General features: G+C 30.7%; 1 protein-coding gene across 9 annotated transcripts in view; it reads left to right on the forward strand.

The window, feature by feature from the left end:
* The window catches only part of LOC124947899 (protein kinase C and casein kinase substrate in neurons protein 1), a 47,042-nt gene extending 35,870 nt beyond the window's left edge, over window positions 1–11,172 (forward strand). For 2 of the 9 annotated variants that reach the window (XM_047490672.1, XM_047490673.1), the window contains exons 2-11: window positions 3,830–4,221; window positions 4,472–4,660; window positions 5,484–5,504; window positions 6,021–6,101; window positions 7,032–7,258; window positions 7,438–7,558; window positions 8,537–8,647; window positions 9,701–9,867; window positions 9,983–10,143; window positions 10,306–11,172. In XM_047490672.1, coding sequence (XP_047346628.1) covers window positions 3,859–4,221; window positions 4,472–4,660; window positions 5,484–5,504; window positions 6,021–6,101; window positions 7,032–7,258; window positions 7,438–7,558; window positions 8,537–8,647; window positions 9,701–9,867; window positions 9,983–10,143; window positions 10,306–10,418 — 1,554 coding nt within the window. In that variant the 5' untranslated portion in view covers window positions 3,830–3,858 and the 3' untranslated portion in view covers window positions 10,419–11,172. Of the gene's footprint in view, window positions 1–3,829; window positions 4,222–4,427; window positions 4,661–5,483; window positions 5,505–6,020; window positions 6,102–6,168; window positions 6,181–7,031; window positions 7,259–7,437; window positions 7,559–8,536; window positions 8,648–9,700; window positions 9,868–9,982; window positions 10,144–10,305 lie in introns of those variants that run through there. The other 7 variants (XM_047490676.1, XM_047490681.1, XM_047490680.1 and 4 more) reach the window with 7 other exon arrangements.

Consider the following 11,172-nt stretch of genomic DNA (forward strand, 5'->3'; position numbering starts at 1 on the left):
AGATATACGTAAACGTACGATAGCCAATTCTGAGTTTATCCTGCCGGCCGGTGGAACGACATTCCACGATCGAGATCGAGCTCTCCGTTCATTCCTAGGACATTGAAAGGCGTGACGGAAAGAATCGTCATCGTCGTTGAGAGTTGCCTATTCCCTACTTTGAGTGTTAGTTTTGAGTGAATTGGCTTGGGTGTATTCGTTTTATCGTTTTAAAGAAAATTAAATAATAATAATAATAATAATAATAATAATAATAATAATAATAATAAAAAAAAAAGCCAGAACAAGAATCAATTGTTACGTTCTATAAATAACATATATATATATATCTCTCTCTCTCTCTCTTTCTCTTCTGATTATCAAGAGATAATGACGATAACATATGTGTATATATAAGTACGTAATCGTTATTAAATATATTTTCATTGAAATCAAAAGAGAAAACTAAGTATTAATTCTAAGTGATAATGAATATAATGAGAACATAGGGATTTAAGGAAAAAAAAAAGAAAACAGTTGACCTAACCGGAATTTCCGGAGAACAAAAATCGAAATCCTTGATCCGACCTTCTTCTGAAAGAGTTGATTGTTGCTCATCTTCCGGCCTGCACGACGACATTCCACGACTCATACCCAGGACCGTTTCTCGTCTATTTCTCCTCCTCCTCCTCCTCCTCTTCCTGTTTCTACTACTTTTATCGTTTCGTTCACCGACGAGGACAATCGTTAGTTCCATTTCGCGTCTCCAACACAGCACGCTAATTAGTTTTTTAAGTAGTTCATCCAACACTACGGCTAGCCATTTCCTTTTATTTCTTTTCTTTTTCTTTTTTTTTTTCTTTTTATCTTTTTATCTTTTGCTTCTTCTTTTTTTTTTCTTTCTTTTTTTTTCCCCCTTTTTTCTTGTCTGGAAATTATCAAGCAACTTCTCGCGTATAAATCTCAAACAGGTCATTGAACATTTTAGCTTTAAAGGTTTATTATTGGATCGATGATTAGTCCAACAGTGTCGTTCCTTCCTATCGTCGATATCAAGTCTAACTACGTAACATTATGTAATGTTTTTAACAACAAATATACAAGAAAGAAAAAAAGAAAAATTATTAATTTCTCTTTAGCGATTATTACATCTTTCTTACGATTATTTTGACTTTTAACAATTGATTCATTTTGCATTTATCGTTTGCATCGATAGCGAATATAATGCCTGTGTATCTATGTTGTTCATCAAGGATACCAATTAATTAAATCGTCGCACGGCCATTAAAAGTAGTGATTAACAAAGTTTTGCTTAGAATAAAATTAGCGTACAACAACAATATGCGTCATCGTGTTGTACAATGAATTTTTTTTCTGTGTGAAACGTCAACATTTTATGCAAATTATCTTGGAATACTGAGGTAATCCAAGTTCTTTTACTATACCGTCATTTCAAGCATGATTTCCATCTTGGAACGTACTTCTTTAATGATATTAGTTGATAAAATAAGCATGACGTATATATATGTTAAATAAAAAAAAGAAAATATTCAATTTAAATTGAATTAAAAATGAATATAAATTTTATTATTTTTCTCTGTGAAAATATTACGATTGTATTTTTTATTACGTTTAAATGAATATCTAGATCGTTCTAACGATGAGAACGACGAATGAGAACCACTGGCTTTAAAGGACCACGATCAACGTTCATTATCTCTTACGTATCACGCGCGTAATAGCTTGTCGGCTGCTTATGAAAATATTTGATCGATTCAGCTCTTACTAACGTCGGAAAAATTTCGATCAGAGTTTCGAACAAATTCAAGAGGTTCAACGATTTACGAAGATCGATCTTTTAGTTGATCTATATTTTATTTATCTTTTCTCTTCTTATTTTCTTTCAAATCTAAATGTAATTAAATTGACATCATATATTAATATATATATATATATACATACACACACACACACACACACACAGAGAGAGAGAGAGAGAGAGAGAGAGAGAGAGAGAGAGAGAGAGAGAGAGAGAGAGAGAGAGAGAGAGAGAGAGTAAGAGAGAGAGAGAGAGAGAGAGGTACCAAAGAGGTCAAAGCACCCTGCTTGCAATTTCAAGAGGAGTGATTAAAGCATATTAAACAGCAGTAGAGCTATCGAAGTGTTAAATTATCTCCATAATTCGATGAGTTCGGTAATTAGGTCAACAGGTTACCATCGTCATCAAATTACTCGTCTTCGCATTTTTTTTTGACCAATATATATATATATACACACGTACACACTCTTCTTTTCTTTTTTCTTCTCGATTTGTATGACAAATTCATATATATATACTTTCTTCTTTTCTTTTCTCTTCTCAATTTGTGTGACAAATTCAAAAAGATGGAATATTACTATGTATTTTCAATATAAAACGAAGAATTTTTTTTTTTTTTTTTTGCAGTAGGAAGAAAGAGAGAGATAGAGAGAAATACGATGACTAGGTCGGATTTTATGATAAAAGATCGATGAAGTAGAGCAAATACGAGGTCAAACAACGAGGCAATAGTTTAGTTTCAATTACCCTATCTTTCACGGAAGTTGAAAGCGGAGAATCGAGGGAATAATCTTTCAGTTTCTTTTCCTTATTTCTTCTTTCTTTTTCTACTTCTACTTCTTCTTCTACTACCACTACTACTTCTTCTTCTTCTTCTTCTTCTTCTTCTTCTTCTTCTTCTTCTTCTTCTTCTTCTTCTTCTTCTTCTTCTTTTTCCAATACTCAAAAGTATCCTATAATCCACGGAACGGCGAACATCGAATTCTTAAATTTCATTCTCTTACACATTCTCGTAAAAGGCTCTTTTACTTAACGTATAATATAGTCGTTCAATTGGCAAAGAGCAAAGGAATTTCGAAAGATACAATAAAAATTTCCTTCGGCCAATAAAATTCATTTAATATAGAATCGTCTGATAGTATCATTCTTTATCTATTTTAATGAATATATCTCATTGATATAGAAAGCATAAACAAACGTATATAAGTAATACGATAGAAGAAACATAATTTGCATAGGAAAGAAAAAGATATGATCGAGAATGAAATGTATCTTCAAAAGTTATCGAACGTAATCGTCTATTTTGATTTGATTGATCATCGTATATACAATATCATACGTGCATGACTTCGTAACATTGAACAAAATTATAATTTTATATCATTTGATTTCTCAATCACACGTATTCATTGAACCATACATCGTACGTAAATAATATATGTATATTTTATTATTACGTTGCATTATTTTGTATTTGTTCGAAAAACATTCATCACATAAACGAGTTATAAATTTTTGTAACGTTAAAATGAAAACCGTTGATTCTTTGATGAGAGAAAAAGAGTGGGAGAAGGGGAGAGGGGTGGAGGGGAGAGACTACTCGGATTTATAATGGCTTCGCAAATCGGGCCAATCGATGATCCAAACCAACTCATAATCCAATTACGTCGACTCTAGTCGACTTGAATATGTACGATACATTAGTAGAAATAGACATGACGTTCATCTTCGATCTTTCGAGTAACGTTTCCTCCGTATTACATTTAACGCGCTATTCGATAAATTAGAGAGAGAGAGAGAGAGAGAGAGAGAGAGAGAGAGAGAGAGAGAGAGAGAGAGAGAGAGAGAGAGAAATGTTTACATGTTACATTAATTATATTAATCCATAAAATACGTTCATTATAAATAAATATGATTCGTTTAAGTTAAATGAAAATTATTAATAAACATTGAAATAATTTTTTCCGTGATATAGGGGAATGATTGATAAAAAAAAAAAAAAAAAAAAAAAAAAAAAAAATTCTGTTTCAGCTGAGAGGAATTTCTCGATTTAGATTAGGATGTCACACCACAGCGACGATAACATGCTTATAGCAACGTCCGATTCTTTCTGGGAGCCGGGCAATTACAAAAGAACGACTAAAAGGATCGAGGATGGTCACAAGCTATGCGATAGTTTAATAGCATTGGTTCAGGAAAGAGCGGAAATTGAAAAAAGTTACGCGAAGGCGTTGAAGAATTGGTCGAAAAATTGGAACGACAAGATCGAAAAGGGCCCAGAATATGGGACCACGGAAGCTGCATGGAAGGGTGTTTTGGTCGAATCCGATAGGTTGTGCGACCTTCATCTTAGGGTTAAGGAGAACCTTTGCAACGATATTATTCAACAAGTGAAGACATGGCAAAAGGATACCTATCACAAGGTAAGAAGAACAATTATAATACAAATATAACAAATCTGATACAAAGAAAATATTGTTTTTCACGATGAAAATTTATCATCTATTTCGACCTTCCCTTTTTTTTTTCTTTTTTTTCTTTTTTTTTTTTTTTTTTTCCTAACGATCGATAATGGATTTTACGATCGACGAAGGGTAACAAAAGTTACAGGTGATTTATTTTCGTATAGGTATGCGTTATTATTCGTAATATCTCGCCGATGTTGTATTGCAGTCGATGATGACCCTCAAAGAGCGGAAGGAAATGGAAGATGCTTTTAAAAAAGCGCAAAAGCCCTGGGCGAAACTATTACAGAAAGTCGAGAAAGCCAAAGCGGAATATCACAACAGCTGCAAAACTGAACGAACTGCGGCTAATATGGAGAGGAACGCTTCCGCTGATAGTTCTCTTTCACCCGATCAGGTAATATTTCCTCGTTATTATTACATACTTATATTCGTTCTTATCTTTTACTATACTCGCGTCACGACGATCAACTATTCACATCAACGTGTTATCTATTTTAGTAGAGTTATCACATGCATATGTAATTTTTCTTCGACGTATAATATACAACCGTAACCCATGTCCGCTTTTAAAGGAAACGAAGAATCTAGGCCGTCGATGAACGGGCTCGAATCGATATAATTAATTATTTCGTTTGTAATATCGTTCGTTCAATGGTAAAAATACGAAAAGAAAGAAAAGAAAGAAAAATAAATAGCAATCGTCAAAGGATATAATTGATATTAATTGTCGATTAATTATTTTACCGATGTGGGTACCAGTATTGAAATAAAATGAATACACGATAAACGTGTTATTAAATGAAAATCTTTTTAAAAGCGATGGTGTTCTCTCGGAAATAATATAAGAAACGTACGATAATAATCTTCTTACATTAGAAAAAAAAAAAAAAAAAAAAAAAAAAGAAAAGAAAAGAAATTGAATAGCTTCAATGACATTTTATAGCGAGAATTAGATGTTAGAACAAACATCCTAGCATTAATTCTACGCCATTGTAGATTCCTAAATATGTACAACTATAAATATGTCATTGTAAAGTCTCAATCAATTCTATTTATTTATTACAATTAGATCGTTTAAGTCAATGAAAAATTCTAATGATGTTTCTTTCAAAATGGATACAAATATTGCCTAATGTGCATCACAATTATACGCACTCGTGAAAATATGTATATTACAGTAGTAGTTTCGATTGTTCTTTAGCAATAATTATTTTCAGATGGCCCGAGGCTCTGAAAACGTATGTCAAACCCTTTATTAACAGAGTTGCATGTAGCCACTGTTGTGTTTTTAAAAAATTTTTGCTGTTAAACGTTTCTGATTGCCTTAAAAAATAATTACAATACAATTGAATCGTTGTATATCCTATTTCATTAGTAATTCCTATAAATTTTGTTGAGAAACTTTTTCTTTTTCTTATTTTTTTTTTTTTTTTTTTTTTTTTTTTTTTTTTTCCCTCGAATAAAAGTAGATACTCGAGTGAATTATTTGTCAAAGATATTATCTTTATTTTTTTCAATGATGACGCAAAGATCGATATGCACTTTTATTTATATACGTTCAGCATGCACTATGTCCTGAATAAAAGAAATGATTCCGTCACCGGTCACATTGTCACATGCGAGTTTTCCTGATGATATTTTGAAAGAAATAAAAAAAGAAACTATTTCGTACCACAATCAATAGAAACGATTTATAAATCGTGGACGAAAATAGCAAGTTTTGACACTTTGAAAAAAGCTAACAACGTTTTTAGATGACTGAGTATGGATGTGGTGCATGGGGCATCAGAATACAAGAGTGCCTTAGGAATTCTAAAATAGGCGACGTTCAGCTTGTATGTATATGATGTTGCATGCGGCATGATTATTAATCCATGTTTCTCTCGTTTTTTCTCATTACAGAAAGCCCTGTTGGTAAGCAATATCGATTCTTGAGATTCCCTTTACTTTAATAATCCGCTTTGCCAGATTCCTGATCGATTAGAATATCTTCTTTAGTAGTATTTCTATTTAATAGTATTTCCGTGTATTTCTATTTAATCCGATCAAGAAAATGCGGCGTACATAAAAGAAAGCCATTATATATCTTTTTATGCCATTTCTTTCATTCACTTCTCTTTTTCTGTTGACCTCCATTAAACCTAGATCATAGATACTTCTAATAATCTTTACGTAAATTTGATGATTCCTTCCACATTCCTTTTTTTTTCTCTTCTTTTCTTTTTTCTTTTTTGCTATCGACTTATCATGCACATATCTGTCTCTTCTCTTATCTTGTAAGACAAGACTCTGCTCACTTTATAGCTATATTTGTAATCGCACAAAATATGCACATTCATGAACGTAGTAGTGGTAATTAGTATCGGCTTACTTATTCATATCACTGTTAATTTAATTAGCAATTTCATGGTATATATACGTACATATATACAACGAGCGATAATATATTTTTTTAGATTCGCTGGCTGGCACTCGTAACGATAGTTCGTAAATGTTTAGAAATTCACTGAAATTTTTAAAGCGATAACTCGAAAAGACATTTTTACGGCTTTGTTTACGATACAAAGAAGTTGAAAGGTAAAGAATTAGTAGTAGATTGATGAAGATGAGTTGTATTCGCGGAAACATATTATTTGATAAGAACGTAAATTATTATCAAAGAACCAACATACTTCTGCTAAGATCTTTACCTTTGATTTATCTTAAAAGTTATAAAACGTATAAATGATCAACTTTAGTAATAATTATTATTATGTTTTCTACAGGTAAAGAAAATGCAGGACAGAGTACAGAAGACGAAAGAGGAGGTACAAAAGGCGAAAGAAAAATATGAAGCTGCACTTCAAGAAATTAATCAGTATAATCCAAAATATATGGAGGATATGTCGCAAGTATTTGATAAGTGTCAAGAAATGGAAGCGCAACGACTTCAATTCTTTAAAAAAGTTCTATTTGGTATTCACAAGTGCCTCAATATATCACAGGATCCAGTGTAAGTGTTCTTCATGTTTTTTATTTTCTTTTCTTTTGTTTTTCTTCTTTTTTTTTTTCTTTTCTTTTCTTTTCTTTTCTTTTCTTTATGAAAATATTATCGCTATATGTTATTTCTTTCATGATTTGTTTTCTTTTTATTTATTTTCTCCTTTTTTTTTTCTTCTTTTTTTCTTTTAGGCTTCCACAAATATACGAAGAATTCTACCATACTATTAACAATGCAGATCACGAGAAGGATCTTAAATGGTGGTCTAATAATCATGGTGTAAATATGGCTATGAATTGGCCACAATTTGAGGTAATTTATCGATTCTCTATGTATATAAAAGAGACACTAATGCATGCAAATTTCTGCTCGTAATTGGAAATCTGCCATTAGAGAACGCATAGCCGTAGCGTGGGTTTTATATATCACTCTATTACTCTTCTTTATACATATATAATCGTTTATGTTATAAATTGTGTCAATTTTTTATTACCTTAATATATCTTAATGAGATGAAGCATTTGTTGACAGGATTTTTTTACGATCCATGTCTATTTTCTATAAATATCTAATGATAAATATTATGAATTGATATCAAGTAAAATTTTTCTGGAAAGTAATAGGGCGGAGACGAAAGAACAATATTGCTCTCAATAAACGTCTATGACCTTTCATCGTCTAAATTTTTATGGATGTCGTATTATCGTGTATCAATTTATGTGTCAACATATGACAGCATTGAATACGCTTTTGTCAAATTTTTTGCAAGCTTAACAAAATGGTTTTATGTTTATTTTTCTTTTTTTTTTTTTTGTTTATTTATATATTGATTTTTTTTTTTTTTTTTTTTTTTTTTTTTTTTTTTTTTTTTTTTTTTTTTTTGTTGATATATTAAACTTTTATCGTAATCATCAACCAGCTTATGAAAAATGCAGTCTCTCTTATACAATACTGATATAAAGAAAATATAATGCTCGTTGATGGTTATAAATTTATTATATTTTTTTTCTTTGTTTTGGTTTTTAACTAATATTTGTGCCGTTAAAAGCTTATTCCCTATTCCTATACAAGCAATTCGTTGACGTTAAAGGTCAATAACGTTGAGAGAGTAAAAACGTAATGCTTTGAAAAGCCCAGTCCCTTTTACCCGCCCACTTAAATATATTACAATCGATTTCTATTTTATCAAATCTTAGCTACGACGAAGATCTTTTAAGCTTAGATAGAAACCCACAAAGACTTTCCGGAATGCATGCATGTGATTGTTTGGGCGTTGCTATTATTATGCAGGACTACACAGAGGAATTCCGTGACATCACCAAGGGTTCGAAGTCAAAGGAGGCACTTCCAGCTGGATCCATCACTCTCATCAATCAGCGACCGGTCGGCGAGGATCTGCATGTAAAGTTTTGTTTAAGTTTACATGAGAACCTATCGTCTTTTTCTTGTTAACTGTAATGAGACACGTGCAGATATATATATATATCGTGTATCTAGTAGTAAAACATGCACATTTAAACCTCGCCTTAACGGAGGAATGATAGCGCGCTCGGAGGCACGAAATCTTTCACAAGTTGAACTTACGACGCGTGTAAAGCCGCAACATACAAGCGGTGGATGGCAGAGGCGCATGAGCTCTCAACAAAAATAGGCTTTCTTTTTCTATTTTTCTTAGCTTCTCGCTCTGCTAATTCGATTCACTATAAGTTTACCTATAATATGCTTCATGCTTACTCACGAAATAACTCTTCTTAAATCGATCGCAGGTGCACTTAAGTACAACCTTTGAAACCATTGAAATAGAGGTGATTTTAATATGACAGGTTTACTACTATATATATAGTGTCATCAAATTCAAGGTATCTCTTTAAATTCCTCAGCGAGTCAGTACTAAAATCATCTCTACGTTGTTGTTTAGATTGTGTACGTTTTGCTTTTCTTTTTTTTTCTTTCTTTTTTTTTTTTTTTTTTTTTTTTTTTTTTTTTTTTTTTTTCATAATATGTTTACGATATTGCAAGATTTATTTATTTTCAATTCATATTATCAATTCTCTTATATGTATACACTTATGTTATATTATTGTATACCTTTGTATATATTATATATAACTTTCTATAAGAATTTTTTCTTAAATGCATTTTGTATACTATTATTGGGCTGTGCAATCATATATTCATAACTCCAAATCATTCTAACATCTTTGTTTCACATTTTGTACGATCAAATTTTCAAAACAGATATGTATGTAAATATACATTTGTCACAGAGCTATATGAATGATATAAAATTATTTAATACATGCTAAATACTTGGTTGTACGCACAAATACACATACACGAGCAAATATGTTTATATTTTTGGAGGCACATCTATTCTATAAAAAAAAAAAAAAAAAAAAATGAAAGTGAATATGAATTTTATTTTTATTTCTTACTATTTCTTCATCAATATAGGAATTCCCTCCAGTCAATCATAAATCAAAGTCAAAGTCTGCTGGTCGTGTTATAACAACAGATGGACTCCATGGGGACAGTAAAACAGATACTATTAGTTCGAGCAAACAATCTTCTGAAAAAATTAATCACGAAAGTAGTGGAGTTAATAGAAGTTCAACGATTACGTAAGTTAAACAAATTATTTATTAATATAAAGAGTTAAGTGTATGTGTTACAAATATCATAAAGAAGTGTAATGATTTAATCTGAATGTTATGTTCTTTGTGTTACATTTTTTAGGAATGGTACTAATACTAAGCAGGAATCAAATCCATTTGAAGAAGAAGAATGGGATGAAGATGGTGGTGAACCATTAGTAGATAGTGGAGAGCCAGGGGTTCCAGTTAAAGCTTTGTATAATTATGAGGGAGCAGAAGCTGATGAACTCAGTTTTAAACAAGGTACATATTGCATACTGCGACAACAGCTCATAAGCTGCATTAATTTAAGATTATTAGAATTTCACTGCTATTAGCTTTGATAATAATAATAAAATTTCATATAATTTACTTTTTTACAAATTGTAAATGAATTCATCATTGAACATTTCTTATTAATTAAAGGTGATATATTTGAGAAATTGGAAGACGAAGATGAGCAGGGATGGTGTAAAGGAAGGAAAGATGGTAGAGTTGGTCTTTATCCTGCAAATTATGTAGAGTTATTATCTCAATAGTTTATGCAAAGTTAAATTTTCTAAAATTCTTTCTTGGTTACTTAACAAGTAAAATTATGAAGAACAAAATCTAGTTATTTTGTTGTTTTCTGTTTTTATTTTTCGGTGATGCAATGTCATCACAAAAGTTTATTTTTGTTAGAAAAAAAAAAAAAAAAAAACACTTACATTTTTTTCGTGTATGACACGATGATTTGCATAAGCTGAAAATTTCACAAAAACTGTGAATACAAAAACAGTGACATTATGTGACTGTTTTTCTGTTTTTATATCAAAGATAGTTCAATGAAATGAGTTCTTTAAAAAGATCTCAGACAAAACATCTCCAATTGCAGTTAATACGTTTTTTTTAGATAGATAAGTTAGTAAAATTCATTGTTAGTATTAACAATTAAAATGAATAACATGTATGCAAATCTTAGATCTTCGAGTAATGTACAGTCATTCATTTTGTAACACATTATTATTGTTACAATTAAGAATCTTTTGGCTGAAGACAAAAATTTTATTTAATTTATTGTTATTAAAAAAGTACCTTTGAAACCTTACACTTATCTAAATGGTGTCATTGTACATAATAGAATTAAGAGCTTAGTAATATTTGAAGTTATTAGATAAAATGTCACAGTGTATGCGATAAAGTATATTAGGATACTTTAAAAATATACTTAAATTAAATATATACTATAAATAACAAAAATTCGGGACCCAAGAATATTCTTTTCTTATTAAAATATCATTTAAAAAAAAAAAA

The sequence above is a fragment of the Vespa velutina genome, chromosome 3, assembly GCF_912470025.1.
Source record: "Vespa velutina chromosome 3, iVesVel2.1, whole genome shotgun sequence".
Classification (NCBI taxonomy): Eukaryota; Metazoa; Arthropoda; class Insecta; order Hymenoptera; family Vespidae; genus Vespa; species Vespa velutina.